The sequence below is a fragment of the Papaver somniferum genome, chromosome 1, assembly GCF_003573695.1.
Source record: "Papaver somniferum cultivar HN1 chromosome 1, ASM357369v1, whole genome shotgun sequence".
Classification (NCBI taxonomy): domain Eukaryota; kingdom Viridiplantae; phylum Streptophyta; class Magnoliopsida; order Ranunculales; family Papaveraceae; genus Papaver; species Papaver somniferum.
Window position 1 is genome coordinate 29882250 of NC_039358.1, and position 19823 is coordinate 29902072.

Consider the following 19823-nt stretch of genomic DNA (forward strand, 5'->3'; position numbering starts at 1 on the left):
CCAAGTACGAATAAGAGGCTTAGAAGAGTTCACTCTGTCATCACACAATCTTTCCCACCAAGCAGCAGCACCTCCTTTAAGTTTATATGCAACAAGTCGAACTTTAGAATGATCTGGAATCTCCATAAATTGAAAGAAAGACTCAACTTCATAAAACCAATCTAAAAGCTCTTCAATTCTGAAACTACCATTAAAACTTGGGATATCAGCCTTCAATTTGTATTTGGGTAGAGAACTGTAAGGGTTTTGTGAAGACTAAAGCCTTTTGTCTTCAATCCAAATCTTTTCTTGATGTTCTTCTTCATTATTTTCATCCTCACTGTCATGAGTTTGAATAATAGAACCCTTATTTTGGGTACAACCAATAAATCCTTCGTGTTGTAGAGTTATTTTAATCTTTTGCATAATGTCATCAGGAATATCATCTTTGTGCACAAACGAATTCTTCTTTGATGATGATGGTTTCTTTGCTTCAACCAGGAGTTTTATAGTTTCTTCATCTTTAATCTTACGAGTAGTGACAAATTTATCTAGAATCAGATGAATATCTTCAAACTTCTTTTCAGTACTGTTAAACTGTTCAAAGAAATTTTTTTCTAACTTTGATAAGTTATCTGAAAGCGTAGTAATGTTGGTGTTAATTGTAGCTATACCAGCATTAGCAGAATTACTAGCAGTCGTACTTGCAGTAATAAGATAGGTAAGCTTGGTGATAGCAGCGTCAAAAGCTTCTTGAGTAACGGTGCTAGCCATAGATGATTTTTTTTTTGTAAGAAAGTAAGGTTGTGGAAGCGATTTAAACAGGATCTAGTAAAAGTTGAAAAACCTAAACTAAGCTCTGATACCAATTGATGTGGTATTAGAGAAAGAAAGCAATGCAGAGATTGTTGTAGGTTAAGAAAGAAGAGAATTGAATAAGAAGAAGAAGAAACAGAGAAAAGTAGATGAAGAAGGAGATAGTTTTGATAATAATCGATTATAAGTGTGTCTGAAACAATAATAAGACTAGCCTTTATATAGGCTTGAGCAAATAACTAAACTAGAAAACTTGAAACAAGAAGAAAATCTAAAAGAATACTGAAATAGGGAAAGACATAAACTAGGAAAAACTTAGAAGCCAAGCTTCTATGTGGAATCTTCTGGAATGTGTATATGCGTTGCATCACTCCGTCATACATTAGCATCATCGAGGTGACAATGTCTCATACACAAGTTGCATTCGACCTATCCATAATGGATATTGGTAATGAGTACGATGTTAAAGTCGCAAAAACGCAACTCACAGGCAGGTTAAGAAAGCAGCTGTGTAGAGGATGTTTTCACAGATGAAAAGGTACCCAAAGCCTAAGCCTCACTTATGGAATAACTTTTCCTCAATGTATAAAGATTCTAAACTGATGGACGATATGATGATACTATTTTGATTTAGGAGGTAAGAAAACTAAATTTTGTGCTTTAAAAAAATAAAAATACAACGAAAATGAAAATGAAAATGAAAATTAAATTACCGACGAATTTCAAACACATATCAAATACTAAATAGAGTCACACTTACGAACTAGTTCCTCCGACGTACCAAATCTAATATTGTAAACCAGAGTCACGAAATTTCTCTTCAGTGATTTGATCTAAACGCTCAATCATTTCTGGAGTTAGATAGTTCACATAGTCTCCTGTCTCCCCCTTTCGGAAATAAGAACTCTTTTCAACTCCGCTCGGGATTTTCCCATCCTTGTTCGCATCTCTTAAATTTCCAAAGCTACAGACTTAACTATTTCATCTACTATTCCTTGTTTCTCTTCGTCGCTCGAAAATGGATAACCCAAGAATTCAGCCAGTTTCATCAAATGTAGTTTGGGCTCTTTTTTCATTTCCTCATATTTCACGCAACAAACCTTTTCAGGTCTTTTCAAGCTTTCATGCCAGTACCCTAAAACATGGTCCCATAATAGTCCACCCACATTAACACCTTTGCAAAACTTCTCGTAAACAATTTGAAGTGAAATTGGTTTTGGGTTCTTGACTCTAATTTTGTTAAAGAAGTGCCAAAATGAAATCAAAGTGTCTTTAGGATCTCTATAAACATAAACAATCTTAGACTTTGAGTCGACAGCTTTAATCGGTTCCGGCAATGATGTGTACGGCATATGCATAGCCAACAATCTGCTACCACCATCTTCAGCAAGATCTGCAGGTTCTTCATGGTCTTTCGAGATGTGGTACAAATTCATGTGGGTTTTTTATGAGGAGAGGGTGGTTATCAGCATTACTATGATAGTGTCGCCGATTCACAATCGCGAAAACCATCGCCTTCAACCAAGTAGTTCCAGATTTAGGAGCTGAGGCTAAACATAGATCATTCTCTTGAGACTGTAAAGTGTTGTTGTAACCTCAACGAACCTAGCAAGTATAACTCAATGTACCAAAAGCCTTGGTATTGATAAATATGATCAAAAAAAGCAACAATCTTCTCTTGGTAAAGTTGGTAGCAGATCTTTAGTCCCATTGCTCATTAGATCTCCATCTTGATGAAATGTTTCAGTTACTTTTTGTGGCTGTGGATCCATAGATGAATACCAATTGCATCAACTCTCGAGTTTTTTGAAAAAAATCCTTACGCTTAAGCTGAGCTAGTTTCTGAGTTTTTTGATGCACAAAGTCGCATGCTATAGGGTAATCCAAAAACACCCAACAACCTCCACTCTCTAAAAGATGCCGCCATGACCCCTCCCCAGCCAAAACAAAAAAAGACACCCCGCCCAAAAGCACCCAACCACCTCCACTCCCCTGTAAAGGTAGCATAACCAATTGTCCACGGTGGTTGGGAAAAAAAAAAAGGTTATCCCTACCATAGCCAGGTCATATTTGATTTAGCAGCACCAAGAGCATTTAGCATTTCATGACGTCAGCTAACCCATAATTAAACCATAGTTGCAGAAAACCTAACTATATCTACAGCTTCTTCTCTTATCTCACTACTAATCTCTAATGTGGTCTATACTAGTTCCCTTCCCCATTTTCCAAAAGCCGCGGTTACAAATCGGCTTTTAGAAGTCCACTTGAATTCCAAAAACGGGGAATAATTGATTGTTGGGAATGCATTTTTCTACCAACAGCAGTTGTTTGCCTTTACAAAAACAATTTGCATGCAAAAGATTGGAATTTGAAACTAAAAAACTTTTAGTTAGCAATATCGTTTACAATAAATTTGTAGACAGAATATTCTAGCTGCTGAAATGAAGAGAATAGAGAAGTAGAATCAAGTAGTGCCTCGTTAGCTAGTGATGCCGAGGGCACAAAAAGGTACATTCACAACTAGTATCATCCACACATCTTGAAGCATAGAGTCTACTGAAGTTCTTCCTCAAACACAAGGTTTTGCAGGCGCCATTTTCACATCTTGGTTCCGTAAATAAATCAAATCTGCCTCTGCAAATGCCTGGTTGGTTGTAATTCTCACATCTCCCTCGTCCTACGCACACATGCAACAAAACTTATTTAAGTAGTGAAATTCACAACAGAAGTCAAGTTACAGAACCTCTATAAATCAAAATACATTTATTTTCATAATTTACAAAAAAAAATGGCACATAGCAGAAATGAAAGATAGAGAGTTTACCAAATGAAAGGGACAGGACTAATAGGATGATCGACATAAGGAAAACCGAATAACATGAACTCATCTTTGCCATTACCTGCACCTTAAATTTAAGGATGAGAAAGCGAGGAGGATGATAAGACTTGTTAAGGACAAGTATATATGGATAATGCATGTTGATTTCGTTACCATCAATGGCCTCGTTATTGTCATTTCTTAAGGTCTGTTTGACTATGGTCTTCACTCCTTTACAATTGATCATCATTTCTTTCGGTTGCATTGCATACCACTCGTGGCCTGCAAACTGTAACCGCCAGACTTTGGGATACACCTAGACATTATGCACACGTGGGAATCCACGTTGACAGTGTGTCAGGACATGGTTTCATACACGTGCAGTCCATGTGTACACTGCTTCAAGTTTTGTTTGGTGGGACTAGAAAGTGACTCAAACAATACCCGGTTTCGGCGATATAGCCGAGTCAGGTGTTGATAAGGAACCAACTCGTTGATGTTTGAGCTTTGAACAGCCTTCAATTTGATAAAATGCGAGTCATGCGTTTCACGTGGGATGCGTCACACATATCATTTTTTATTTCTTTTGAAAATAGACTCGGATGATTTAAATGATACAAACTAGTCACGAAAATAAATCACTTCGGAAGCATCGCATCAAGAACACTGATAGTATGATTCCAGCCTTTCAAGGGTCTGTTTGGTCAGGTGGGATGGATTTGACGTTGTGCTATACAATAGGTCGGTATAGGCTAGTTGAAGCGGTGAAGGATAGGCATAAGACTACTCTGCGGAGTAAGCTTTTGTTACAGAATTTAATTTCATGAACAACAACTTATTTGTGAAGTGCGGTCATAAAGTTTGGATCCTTTCTGAGATGGAGATGTGCGGCATGTGCCATTAATGAATTTGACCAAGCTATAATAAGTTCTTAATAAATTATAACTAATCGTAATAGAATCATTTATTTGCTATCTTTGATCCTAATAAATCTTTGCATGTAAATAAAACGGGGAAGGTTTATGTTTGAGGATATAACGAATTATTATTTCTTTAAAAAAAAATTTCATAAATTGTGAGTTGAATTATTTGGCTTTGGTTAGTTTGAGACATTGGAGGAAACTGATAACTTATATGCAAAAATATTTTGTTACCAACACTACCAAAGTAACTAGAGTCATGTTCCTCAAAAGTAATCTGCATCAACAAGGAACAGTGTATGTCAACAACCTCATCGTATCTAGAAATGGGAAAAGCAAGCAGCATTCCATCTCAACAACCACGACCTATCAATTTCTATCATAGCTAGCACAACCGGTCATCATGCTAAACCATGGATGAAGTGTACCCAGGAGATCAATGTTTCAAAGTATTCTTGCAATAGTGGGTCACTAAAACCGAAAAGTATTTGTCCATTTTTTTTTTCTTAATCATTGTTTGGATATCAGATTGTAATTGTGTGAAATGTGTGATGTGAGCACTCGTGCGAAATAAGTGTGTGAGGTAACTGTCGGGTGGCAGTACTGTGTACATATGCACCGGCTAATCCTATAACAATTTGAGAGTGTTTTAAATATCTCAGTTATTCTTCTGAGATTGTAATGAAGAAAATCAAAATCTGTGAAAATAAATCAAAACCAAAAGAAGATTGTGTAGCGACATTTATCTTAAAAGCTCAGATTCAATGCTAGTTTATTTCAATAAAGCTCGTTCAATTTCCCATCAATTAGCTCAAATAGATAGAGTTGTATCTGATGAAGATTTAGCAATTCATATCTTACAAGGTTTACCTTCTGAGTTGCTTTTAAAACTTCAATTTATACTCAACAATTGAAGAATGAGAATCTCATTACTTTATCTGAGCACTTAGGTTTACTTTTATCTGAAGAAGCTAGAGTTAATGCTGAATCCAAACTAGACCTTAAAACTGCTTCTGCTACTCAGCAACCAAAGTTTACCTCAGGACCTAATTCTTTTGCTCAACAATATACTAGCTCCAATGTTTATCCACATAATACATATCCACCCGATGATTATCCACATTACTCTAGTTCATCTTATATTGCTATCAATCTTGGTCAAGTCCTCCAAATCGTGGAAACTTTGGAAGATCTGGTAATACTGGTTTTAGAGGAAATAGAAATGGTGGTAACTTCAGAAGAGGTTTTAGAGGTCGAAGAAATGGAGCTAGAGGTGGTAGACAGGACAACTCTAATTTTTATCCTCAAAGATACAACTATTATGTCAAATGCAAGCACTGCAAGAAACCTGGTCACTTAGCTCCAGAATGCAGATATAGATATGCACCAAGTGACTACTCAATGCAAGCTTATTATATGTCCAATGATTCTTATGCTGATGACTATGATGATTACTGGTGTCCTGAACCAGAAGCATCTGTTACTTACAATGATGATTCTGCACCTTCTTATTTTTCTGGTTAGATACCTGATTCAGTGGCTACTCATCACATTACTTCTGACTTATCAAATCTCAACTTACACTCTGAATACCAAGCCACTAATCAAGTGAGAGTTGGAAATGGATCAGGTTTGCACATTACTCATACTGGTTCTACATTACACAATGACTCTGTTAAGTTTACCATTTTAAATGTTCTTCATGTCCATTCTATAACCAAGAATTTGATATCAGTTCTTCAATTTATTAAGGAGAATAATTGTTATTTTGAATTATACTCTGACAAATTTCTTATAAAGAATATGGTTACCCACAAAGTTCTGCTTCATGGTCCTGTTAGAGATGGTCTATATCACATGGAGTTCACTACTACACAACTCAAACAAGCTTTCTCATCTGGTATATCTTGTTCAGCACAATGGCATAATAAACTTGGACATCCAGCTTATCAAACACTCAAGAATATTCTCTCTTCACTGGATGAACTTATTGACACTCATTTGACTTCAACACTTTGTCATGCACTACCTTATCCTATTGGTACATGCTTTAATAATGTTTATGGTCCTTTAGATATAGTTTATTCAGAAGTATGGGTATCACCACTTTTTTCAATTAATTGTTACAAATACTATGTTTCTTTCATAGATTCATTTAGTAGGTTCACATGGTTGTATCCCCTAGCTTATAAATCTGAATTTTTTGACACTTTTGTTAAATTCAAAAATCTTGTTGAAAATCAGCCGAATAGAAGAATCAAGTTCATCCAATCTGATTGGGGAGGTGAATATAGAAATGTATCTACTTATTTGGATTCCTGTGGCATATGACATAGAGTTTCTTGTCCTCATTCTCATGCTAAAAATGGCAAAACAGAGAGAAAATATAGACACATTGTAGAAACTGGTTTAGCCCTATTACATCATGCTTCCTTGCCTATATCCTTTTGGTCTTATGCATTTGAAACTGCCAATTACTTACTTAACAGATTACCTACACCAAATTTGGATCAATTATCACCTATGGAATATTTTTCCATTGTGAAACCTGATTATTTTTTTTACAAACATTTGGTTCTGCCTGCTATCCATGTTTAAGAAGGTTTAATCATCACAAGTTGGAACCAAGATCTGTTCAATGTATCTTTACTGGCTACATTGTTATGCATAAAGGTTATAGGTTTTTCAATCCAAGTACCAAAACGATTATCATTTCTAGGGATGTAAAGTTTAATGACAATATATTTCCATATGGTACACTATTTTGTTCTTCTGGTACTTCTCCAGCAGTATCTGTCACACCATCTGTCATACCTGTCAGTGGTTCTTCATCTCCACCAATACTTATTCCTAATGAGGTTGATGTTTCATCCTCCACTGATGCACCTGTTTTAAGTGACTCTTCTCAACTACCAGGTTCTACTACAAACACTGATATTGTATCTCCATCTATTACTAATGCTCATCCAATGCAAACAAGAGGTAAAATGGATATTTCTAAACCTAAACCTAGAATATTTGCTTTTGAAGTTCAAAGTGTGTGTGAGGATATAACAGTACCTAGTTGCTATATTGAGGCTTGTAAGGATCCAAAATGGAAAGCTGCAATGGATGAAGAGATTATTCCATTACTTCAAAATGGTACTTGGAGGTTAGTTGTTGCTACTGATGGTCAAAATGTCATTGGTTGTAAATGGATTTTTAGAATCAAAAGAAGGGCAGATGGTTCTATAAAGAGATATAAAGCCATATTAGTGGCTAAAGGATACAATCAAGTATAAGGTATTGACTATCAAGATACTTTTAGTCCTGTGGTTAAACCTACCACTGTAAGAATAATTCTCTCTATTTTACTCTACAAGAACTTGCAGGTGAGACAATTGGATGTCAAGAATGCATTTTTGTGTGGGGATTTATCTGAGGAAGTATTTATGGTCCAACCACCTGGATATGCATATCAATTCTTCCTAATCATGTGTGTAAACTTCAAAGGTATGTATATGGTTTAAAACAAGCTCCTAGAGCTTGGTTTGAGAGATTGAGTAAATTCCTATGTTCTCATGGCTTTCTACCATCCAAGACAGATCCCTCTCTCTTTTACAGGGTAACAAATCATTCTGCACTTTACATTCTCATTAGATGATATTTTGGTGACTGGTAGCTCTTCCAAGGACATTGATACTCTCATTGCTGCTCTGGGCCAAGAATTAGCTATTAAAGACTTGGGTTCTCTTCATTTTTTCTTGGGTATTTAGGCCACCTGCAACTCTGCAGGTATTTTATTATCTCAAGAGCAGTACATTACCAATTTACTTATCAAGACCAAAATGAATGATGCCAAACCAACATCAACTCCAATTTTACTATCTACTTCTGATGTTGATACTACACCTTTTGAGGATCTAGTTCTCTATAGAAGCACAGTGGGTACCTCGCAATATGCTACAATCACTAGGCCTGACATTGCATTTGCAGTTAACAAAGCTTGTCAGCATATGCAGCATCCATCCAATGCAAACTGGTCAGTTGTCAAGAGGATTTTAAGGTACTTGCATGGCACCATCTCATTTAGTATGCAATTTAAGAGAGCTTCAGCACTATAATTACAGGCTTACTCGGATGCTGACTGGGCTGGTGATATGTCCGATAGAAGATCCACTGGTGGTATGGTCATTTATCTAGGTCCCAATTTGATTTCTTGGTGCTCTAGGAAGCAGAAAACTGTCTCCAGATCCAGCACAGAGGCTGAGTATCGTGCTTTAGCTGATGTTACATCTGAGATTATGTGGGTTCAATCACTTCTTGCTGAGTTGCATTTCTCCATTCCAAGAGTCCCATATTGAAATTGCATTTCATTATGTACAAGAATTTGTTGATGCCAAGGCTTTGGATGTTCGTTTTCCCTCTACACGGGATCAAATAGCTGATATTTTATCTAGACACTGATCTTGCGGGGGGTGGGGGGTTAGGATATCAGATTGTAATTGTGTGAAGTGTGTGTGTGTGAGAGAACACTTGTACGAAATGAGTGTGTGAGGTAACTGTCAGGTGGCAGTACCGTGTACGTTATGTACCGGCCAACCCCGTAACAGTTTGAGAGTGTTTTAAATATCTCAGTTGTCTTCTGAGATTGTAATGAAGAAATTCAAAACCTGTGAAAATGAATCAAAACCAAAATAAGTTTGTCTAGCGACATTTATCTTCTCAGCAATCATCTTCTCAGCTGCAGATTACAAAGCCAGTAAAACAGAATGTGATGCTGCTAGCTCAAGAGGAAGTGTGCCTGCTAAGTTAATTAGGAACGATGTCGTGGACATGAATAGGTGCACTTAACCGAGTTGGTCTCTATGGCATGATTTATATGGGGGATATCGAGATTAGCAGGGGATACCATTTGAACGACCCAAAGATCAGGTTCTGTTAAGATTTCTATGTAATGGTATTGACCATTTTCTGGTTCGGGAACATCAATATCTTCTGACCGAACATTACAATGAAGAAAAACAATTTGCAATTGTTTTTACCGTCACATCAAATCTCCAAGCCATAATAGAAAAACTAATAACATCCAAAATGTTAATCTTCTCAAGATTTGATGAGTCAACTTCAAGACTTTGCAAGATGATAGAATAAAAACGACGACGTAATGAACTTTGTATGCTCGAATAATTCCAGCATCACATGGTTGAATTTGAAATGTTGTGTTGGGATAAGAAAAATAACTCTATATCTTTCAGGCCTTCAACTACCCTCCGGAAACATTTGTATATCTTCTCTCATACATTTATAAATTAATAAAATTGTCTAAATAAATAAAATATTCGAAAAATAAATAACCACGCTAAACAAAATGTTTTTCTTAGTCCTAATGACATTCTTTTATCGGGGTTAAACTGTGATGTGACTGAGGGAGAGGTTTATCTTCCGTTTGATGCAAGGTACAAATACTTGGGAAGATTGACACCGCATATTGTATAACCAAATGATTTTAAGAGACAAATGGTTATTATAACTACCAACTAAAGTTAAGAATTAAAGTAGTGTAATTTTACGGGTTCCCCCAAAATCAAGATCTTAATGTACTTAAAAAATGTTTACTAAACTTCTACCATTTTCTTCTATTAGTCGTTTTTTGTTATTATTGTCATTCGGTTAGTCCATTTCATTTCACAAAATATTGGAGCATTTTCTGATATATTTCAGATTATTTGTGATATTTATGTGAGTTTACAAGAAAAATGAAGGTCTCCTTGATCAAAAATTTCAGCAGCAAGAAAATAATATAAGAAATGGGCAAAGGCGTAGCTGTGCCGTCAACAGACATTTCTCATTTCTTCAGTAAACGACTAAGTTAATTTTTCTCGATATGTAATACCTAGAGGTGTAAAACGTGTCGGCCCGGCACGCCCGACACACGAAATCGCGTGCTTCATGTGCCATGTTCCGTGCTGTTCCAACGATTTAAACGTGATGTGTCGTGCTGTGCTTTACTAGTCAAAAGCTAGGCACAACACAGCCCGCGGACACAACACACGAATAAACGTGTCGTGCTGTGCCGTGCTGGCACACGTGCTATAAACAATTTGAAATCACTTAAAGTATACATTAAGTCGGAAATTATCACAAGAATTTGATTAGAAAACATATCATTGAAATTATTTCAAGTAAAATTAACAAGTTTATTCAATAAAAAAGAAATAGCCCATTAAATATTAAATTAAATTATTTTCATATAAATTAATGTTGTAGTTAAATATATGTGACGACATTATAACAACGATATTGAAATATATTTTCCAAATATTAAGGTATTATATGTGTTGTTAGAAGTAAGCCAGCATAAAATATTAAAAACTAGCTGGAATAGTGACTCTTTTGTGAAATGTACAAAAAATGTGATGTATTGTGCCTTGTTATATGGTGTATTTGTACATGTTATCACGTGCTTTCTTAACGTGCTGTGCTGGGCCACGTGCTTATCCGTACCGCGTGCTGTGCTACTGTGCCAGTTAGTCAAACCCAACACGTTCCATTTAACTAACGTGGTGTGTCGTGATGGGCTAAATCACGTGCCGGACTAGGCGGTGCTCGAATTTTAACGTGTTGTGCTGGACTGTGCTCGTGCTGGCACAGCACAATTTACACCTCTAGTAATACCAGCTCTTCATCCATCGAAAGTTGTGTAAATTGGTACAGGCTAATGGAAGTGTGAATGATAAGCATATGCCAGTGGTGTAGACTGTAGAGTATGTTTTTGTTACAATTATTGGGTGCGATCATGAAATTTTAATTATTCATAAGATCGCGATGTTTCTTTCATGTGCGTGAGTTTTATCTTGTACTCACCTTTGACCTATATATGTAGTTCTAGTTATGCATTAGCAGCATAACTGCATCTGTGCTAGTCATTTGATCGAGCATAATATATCATACCAAATAGTTAAAACTTGAGAGCGTGCGATCGAGGCTTGTATTACATGTATAATTGTATCGGAGTTCTCTAATTTAAACAAGTATATACAATGTTTTAGGATATCGGAGAAATCTAAAGCAGATGATCGGTAAACTCAAGGTCAAACCATGCAAGCACAAACTTTAGTTTTAAAGATGAAATTCTGTAGCGCTTTATACCGGTAAACGAGTTCTGAATGTGTCATCTGCGTTAATATTTAATTTTTACCCGTCCCTTGAGCACCTCATCCAGCGCCACTTTCCTTGGAGCTAATATGTGATGTTTACCATTTTTTGAGAACAATATCCACCACTTCCCCTAAAGCTAAAATGGGTACGTATGCATTTTCTTATGTTTTGCCGCTACAAGTTGAAGAAGGGTTGGAAAACTTTTGTTAGTGAAAGTTGGAACACACGGCTTTGAGTCAATATATGCACAAAAGGATTAATGAGAATATTTGCAGCCATATATAAATTTGACTCTGTCCGTCATATAACATATTTTCAGGTTGCGTATTTTCTTAGTGTGGCTCGTCATGGGTGGCTGGCATATGAGATGTTAGAAGTCATCTTGAAGTTCAAACACTATATCGTTAGGAATGAATTTTTCTACCACCGGCCAATGTTTTTACCTTTACAACAAGGATGGATTGCCATATAAATATATCAGCATTTGAGATTAAAAAATCTTTAAATCCATTCATCTGTAAACAAAATAGCCTAGTTACTGAAATGAAGAGGATAAGGAAGTAAAATAGCGATTCCTCACTCCTCTACCATAAGGTAGTAAAATAGTGCCTACCTTAGCTAGTGATGGCGAGGGCACAAATAGGTACACGGGCAACCAGTATAATCCACATATCTTGAAGCATAGAGTCTCCAAAATTCTTCCTCGAAAACAAGCTAGCTATCACTGGTTTCTTGACAACTTCAAATGAATTCGTGAAGTCATTCAATCTCAAAAGAAAGACAAGAGGGCAAGGTCAAGTCAAGACGAGTCACATTGGGTCAGTAAAAACTAAACATCTTGGACAATTGTTAGGTAGGAAGAGTAAAATTAAAGAAGATAATCACGTGTATAGACATGGACATCTATGTTGTGCAGCATCACACATGTACAAAGCTGTATAGTATATGTAGGGGATTTAAAGGGCAACTGAATAAGCGTGAGTATACTCTCACATCTCACTAGACATGCTGCTGTCCTTGACCGCTTGACCAGACACGTACACTTATTACGGCTGATCGCAACTTACTGAAAGCATTGTAACTACTGAAAATCCAGTAGCACATCCAAATAGAAACGAAACAGATCTAAGACATGGTAAGAGTTTTGTATCAGGAATTATTTATTGAACCACTCCAAGTAGTGAAAAATACAAGTTTTTGAATACAAGGAAACCTTAGTTTCTCACTCTAAACAAAGTTCTCCCTTCTTTTCAGAATCCGACCCCCAATACATTGCCCAAGGACCCCTATTTATAGAGCAATCGACCCTAATGGCGTACAACTCATTTTACTTCGTCTGGATCTCGTAGAGGTGCTTTATACTTCGCCCAGATCATTTTCCATAAAGTTTTCCTTTTCTTTCGCTGACAACTTTGGGTGTTTTTCGGGACAGATGTCTCTTTTCTTGCTCCATAATTTACTGACTTCGCCAATTATCTTTTCAGGTAAGTAACCTTATTTCCCCAACCTTTATTTCGTGGCTGATGTCTTGTTGGGTACTCCAATTTGATTCGTTTGTGTTTTATATTTCTTATGCGAGATACTTCGTTTTAGGATGCTTCCTCTTCTTGCTTCGTGTTATTAGTTGGTGGCGAGATAATTATGACATTTGATTTGAAAAGTCACTGACAGGGATCTTTGAGTGAGATTCATCAGTCCTATTTCGTGCCTTCCTGTGCGGCCACGTGGCGAGCCTATTTTGTGTACCTACATTTTTTCTTTTCTTATTTCATTCGAATCATACGAGAATGGAATAAGAACCGATTGAGATGCCTTGGCTGCCACGTTCTCCACCCTACGGTTTCCATGCGACCATGTTCTTTTGGTAACCGATTATTGTTGGTCAAGTTTCCTCGAACATGTCGACAACTTATTTTGCCGGTAATCTTCCACTTACTATAAATATCTCGATTTAACCCTAGTTTGGGTTTCTTCTTCTTTTCTGTGAACTCAAACCATTATTTCTTCTGCTCATGTCTCTGCCTTTGTTATCACCTTTATTTTCTCTCAACTTTCTCACTTTCCCTTATCTTATTATGGCTCCAAAGAATGCCTCAACACCTTCCCCGTTCAAAAACCTTTGAGGAATTCCAAGCAGATTTCCAGAAGCTGGGTTTGTCTTTAACTCATGCCGTCGACACCTCTGTAACTCCTCTCGTCTCTGCGACTCCCGACATGGAACTGAACTATAGATGGATTATGTCTGATATTTGGTTTGCAGACAAGATGATCATCACCGTTGGTCAATTAAGAGCCGGGTTATCCTTTTTTCTCTACAACCCTTCCAACCTTGTTTTCCTTGAGATTTTGAATAAGCTCCAGTGTGGGGTCTTCCAGCTTTCTGATAATGTAATTCACGTTTCCAACGAGTTTGCAATTCGCTCGGAAACCACACTTCGCAGGATCCTTCAACGGCTGAGGAATTTGATCCTCGCGACTACAATGCAGACTCCTTTGCGGCTACTTATTCCGCTAGGTTTACAAGCACTATGAACTATCAAGAGTGGGGAATTGATCTCACCCGGAAGACTATCTCGGCCTCGTCCAAAGTTCTTTCTTTAGACGTGGATCCTCTCAAGCTGGAGCAAGACGAAGACTGGGCGATGTTCCCTCTAGTGGTAGAGGGTCTTTTTATATGGGGTGTTGACGAGAAAGGAGTTCCTCGTGAGGGTACTCTATCTCAGCATTGTTATCTCGCCGGTTGCGATCCTTGGAAGCTTAGATGGTCCATGCCTGCTGAGGTATTGTCTTGCTTCTTAGGCCTCTCTCTTTGTTTTGGGATTTGTTTGTTCTCACACTTCTTTTTCTTTTATTTAGTACGAGATGCCTGCTGCTGGTCTTCTCAATGATCGCAAGGAAGGGAATGTTACCATCGAACCTTCTGCTCTTAAACAGGTATCCACTTCGCTCATCACTCTCTTTTCTGTGATTCAGCTCTAAACCATTTTTCTTCGTAGGGTGATGCTCTCATTGTTAAACAATCTTCTTCCGAGCCAACTGGTGGGCGGAAAAGACGTGACCCTGCTTCGCCCTCCCCTTCAAATCAGGTGTCTTTACTTTGTCGAAATTGTCATTTCTCGTGTTACGATCCTGCCGTTTATCAATCGTACTGATCTTGCTATTTCGTAGACTACATCTTCCCTTGTCCTTCCTTCTGGCGAGCCCAAGAGGAAGTATATGACCTTAGATCTTGCTATTTCTAAGTCAACCTACTCTTCCCAAGCACCAATCTTCCCATCCTCTTACAACTTCTTATTCCAAGCTTGTTGATTCTCCTCTTCCTCCTCCTTTGGTGGTTCATGTTGAAGAATCCCCTGAAAAGACTTCCCCTTGTGAGAAGGGTAAGCAAAGGGTCTCGTCTGTCTCGTCTAATCCCCTTTATGATCCTAACATGAAGTTTCTGCAAGATATTTACCACAAGGCTCGCGAAGATCCAGCCATGAGATATTGTGTTATTGAATCTCTGGTGACTTTTAGCGCTGCTGACTTTTTTTCTCGAGATGCATCCGCGTTGTTGAATGCCTCTATGAATTTTTCTGTCCAACAACATTCTGCTTTAATGAACCTTGTGAGTCTTTATGCTCTTTCAATTATGCCTTCTCCTCATTCCGAGATATATTTCTAATTTCCAGTCATTCGATTCGCAGGAAGTCAATCGTCACATGGCCAGCCTCGTGGAGATTAGACTTGTTCGCGAGAAAGCAAAGAAGGATGATGCTCAAATCAAGGCCTTGGCGAAGGATCTCAGAGAGGAGAAGGAGTATTCCAGCAAGCAAGATAAGAAGATGGAGAAAATTCAAAGTAAGTTCCTTCCCCTTGCAGATCCATTCCTTGCCTTTACTGTTACTTATGTTATTTTCGTATTTCATCAAGCTCGATGAATGCATCGCCAAATGGATGCTTCTGAAGTGTCTGCCTCGCTGGAAGATATTCGTGCTGAGAATCTGAACCTTGTGACCCAGAATGATTGTTATGTGGCTGAGAACGCGATTTTGAATGAGAAGGTCGAGAACCTTTTCTCGCAAGTGGACCGCATATCTATTGATTGTTCTCATAACGAAGAGATGAATCTTCATCTTCTGTCAAATCTTCATCCCAAACCAAGTCTGCAGATCTTCGCAAGAACAAGGGTGCTCTCGTCATTCAACTTAGCAAAGATACTTCAAAGTCTAGTCACGATAAAGGTTGGGATAATGCATATCACGAGCTATGTGTTCAACTCCAAGATTCAGATCTAGATATCTCCATGATGGATCATTTGCATTTTGATATCCAAGAGACTTTGAATACCACTATCTTACATATGGAAGGTATCTCTAGGTGCAATGCGAGATACTATCGGTTATGTCAAATTTCAGGTTTCTTATAAAAATCTTGTTTTGCTTTTGTATAATCCGAAGAGCGTTATAAGAATCAAATTCTCCACCTTTCCCACGAAAGGGATGAGTCTCGTAAAGACGTTTCTCGCCTCAAAGATGAGGTTAAGGATTTGAATGTTGGTATTGATGAGATGATAGAAGATTCTAGGAAAGTAGCGAAGTTAGTTCGCAAGAATACCCAGAACCACCTGGTCTCTCTCTTCAACAACTTCTGCGACGAGCAACCAGTCAACCGCGGTATTATCTCAGGCGACGAAGAGAGGCTCATTGAGGGTGACGGGGAGAAAAAGATCAATGAGACCAAGGTCGAGGAGGAAGAGTCCAAGTGTTCCTTTGCTTCCTCAAGTTTTTCGAGACAATCATCGAACCTGGATGCGGATACTGATGCTGGTTTTGGTGGGGCTGGTGGTGAAATTCCCGAGACAACAGTTACTGACGACGTTCCTCTTCAGCAACAATCTTAGTTTCCCTTCTCCCATGTTTTCAACTTTAATTATTATAACAATTTATTATCTGGGCTCCCAATCTTGGGGGGCAAAACACCTTGACTCTTTTCATATATTCTTAATACTTTTGTTGACTAAGTCGATATTATGATTTTTCATTTCGCCAAGTATATACTCTCCGAGGGAATACTCAAAAGAATAACAAAATTTAAAGTGTATACTTGCCACTTATTCTTTTGTGTATTTCCAAGGTATCAAATGAAAGGTTGGTATCTCGCTATGTTGACTTCGCGCACAAGCTACGAAAGGTATAACCTTGTTACTTGCCTCATTGCGTGTTCTTTCTTTATTTTTTTGCCTATGCTTCTCATGTTGTCCTTACTTTCGCTGCTTAACTTTTCTCCATTGTATGTTGCCTTCCTTTGTCTTTTCACTCATTTCATGATAATTTCGCTTCATGTATTTTTCTTGTGTTATTCATTCATGTGTTGCTTTCCAATGTTTTATTGTGCCTCCTAATTAAGGTATTATGGTGCCTCATCCTTTTTGAAGGATCTTAATTCGACGAAGTGTCAGACGCTTATTATTCTTTCAAATAATAATCCATCTACCTCGTCTTAACATTTTTGTGAACCCCATTTCGGGAAAATGCGACAGGCCTAGCCATTCCCATGAATGTTAGCCCATGACATTGCCGTCTTTTTTGGTCACACAACTCCCTAATCTGGAGGGTGACATACCTTTATATTCTCCGTGATTTCCCCTTCAAGGAGGTTAACCCTAACATGCATGTTGGTCTCCTCCCATCCAGTTATTACGACATTCAGTTGCTTTCGTGACTTCTTATCTCCTTCCTCGATATGACTTGAGATTACGAAGTCACGCCATAATTGAGGTTTCTTTGGGATCGAGTGCATTGTAACCAAGACTTGCTATACGAACATGGACAGTAACGCTCCAAACGTCTCAGGCACCCGCAGCTCAACCGAATACGTCGGCGCCTTGGTCATACTCCGCACTCCTTATCGAAGGCCATCATAAAAGGGACCCTCAGCGGGTAGGTCTTATCATTGCCCCTAACTTCCTTTCTGAGAGTTGTTCACGACATGCGTTAGGTTTTGCCTCTTGTATTTTCATGCGAACTAGGGTGCATGTCGTGGATTCCCATCCTTCCTAGGCGAAGGGTTTAAGTTTCCCTATAAACTGTTCATTTCGTGGGTCTTATTTGCCTCCTAATTTGAGGTCTTATTTGCCTGGTTCGTGGCTTATTTCCTTTTGAGTGCTTTACGAATATGAAAATCCATTTCCTCCAATTGTCTCATCAAAATTCAGAAATGTCATTGCCATTATTTCATGAGTCTGTTACATTACTAGATGATAACTTCATGAAAGTAAGTACATTTATCTCATCTCTCTGATTCTTTATTAATATCAGTTCTTCTCTTCTAGGCAGATGTACTCAGGATGGTACCTTTTCAATTCTTTCATCGTCACTTCGTTCCTGATTCTGAACAACATTGGAAACAATGGGTGTTATGCTGATAATGCATATATGAACGAATGCACCAAATCATCTTCGGATAGCCTCCCTTGTAGTTCTCTGAAAATTGTATCCCATCTTGCCACAATACTTCACAAGCTTTCATTCTCCCTTTGCTTCAACGAAAATAGTGCTGTTATTTCTGGTTTGCATGGCTCACTTATCGCACATTTGTTCATCATTTCTGGTTCTTCCCGCATTCCAGATTTCCTCCCTGTCACTGGGACATTGCTTGATGCGCCTTTTCTCCTTGTCACCATCAATTGTTGCATATGATATTCCTTTTCCCTGAACTCCCTCCTGCTGCTTTTTATGGCTCTTTTCAAATCTTCTCGTTCATTGTGTTCCCCTCTCCCCTTTCTATCTTGCCAATACTCATGACGTCCTTCAGTTGCCAATTTATTTCCCGAAGCATTTTCTTCCCTTTGGGTGTTATGTTCCATTTGTTTCTTAGGTTATTGTTCTTAATCAAGAGCTTTTCGTTTTTCCTTTCTAGCCTTATTCGTTCTTTTACCAAGTCTTCCTTCCTTCGTCTTTCTTGGTAGAACTCCTCCTTTAATTGCTTCATCTCCTTGTCTTTGTCGCATGCCTCATTCTCCTTACCAAAATGACCGGACAATTCATCACCTTTCTCAATCTCTTGTATAGATACTTTCTTGCTCTTGGAGTTGTTTTCCTTTGCTCCGTCTTGCAGGGTTCGTTTTTCCTTGGCGATGGGGATTTCTTTCTCGCTTATCACTACTTCGCTTCCTTCAGTTATTTTTCCCTTCTTCGTTTTTCCACTTTGCTTTATCTCAACTTGGATTTCTTTCTCCAGAGTTTTCTCGTGATCCCTCTCATTGACAATCGTCGTCTTATCTGCCTCCTCCATGCTTTTCTGCGTTGTAATCTTCTCCTCGCTTATCCCAAAGGTGAACACCATCAGTTGCTCCTCTCTTTTTGCTTTGCATACCTTACTTTTTTGTTTTATCTTTCTTCTCAGTTTCTGATCATAGTTGTGGACATCCTTTTCGATACAATCTCGCGTATCCTTTAGATCTACCTTGATCTCGCCTATTGCGCTTGGCATGGGAACCCGTATGGTCTGATGATATGTAGATGCAACCCCTTTTATCCCATGTATCCACGGCCGACATATGAAAGTGTTATAACGTGAGTCTATATCTATCACACAAACAATAACTTTGGTTTCCAACTCGCCCGCGAAAATCTTTATGGCTAATTCTCCCTTCGTCCTTGACGCAACCCCGTTGAACCCATATATATTATATGTCGATGGTACAAGGTCTGAATCTTTGTATCCCATGGTTCTAAATGCATGATAAAAGAGTATGTCAACTGAGCTCCCCGTATCCACCAGGATTTTGTCTATTGCCCAAATTTTCTCTTTCTTGACTTCATCATCCTCCCACTTTGTGTATTTCCCAAAATTTAAGGTTATGACCAATGGCTCTGTGTGTGAAGCTCCTCTCTCTGGTGCTTCCTTTGATGAGAATGTTATCTACCTCTTTTTCCACTCTTCTAATGGCTCCTTCTTCGCCACACTGAATATCCCATTCCCTCTGAAGTCCCTCTTATGCACTCTTTTGAGTATATTATCATGGAAATTTTGAATGCTCTTGGCTGAATGTATTATCGAATTACAATTCAGTTTATGGGTTCCATGATCTATTTCGATTCGGCACACTTGTTGATTGTCCCGAGATGGGGGTGGGGGCGGTTGTACATATCCCTCCAGAAAATGAG

The 19823-nt window shown here is 38.2% G+C and overlaps 1 protein-coding gene and 1 long non-coding RNA gene across 2 annotated transcripts; both read right to left on the minus strand.

Annotated features, from left to right (window-relative positions):
* Positions 1-1745: 1745 nt before the first annotated feature.
* LOC113275192 (cytosolic sulfotransferase 13-like) lies at positions 1746-2231 on the minus strand. The gene has a single exon (XM_026524673.1). It carries the CDS (start codon positions 2229-2231, stop codon positions 1746-1748), a length of 486 nt encoding a protein of 161 aa, XP_026380458.1.
* A 914-nt stretch (positions 2232-3145) lies between these two features.
* On the minus strand, positions 3146-3777 carry LOC113326867. The gene is made up of 2 exons (XR_003348583.1): positions 3620-3777; positions 3146-3472 (listed from the first exon to the last, which is right to left on the minus strand). It is a non-coding gene; the product is annotated as an uncharacterized LOC113326867 (long non-coding RNA).
* Between the last annotated feature and the right edge of the window lie 16046 nt (positions 3778-19823).

What these genes read in the sequence shown, in the direction of transcription:
- LOC113275192 (XM_026524673.1), bottom strand. Translation starts at nt 2,231, where the DNA reads ATGAATTTGTACCACATCTCGAAAGACCATGAAGAACCTGCAGATCTT.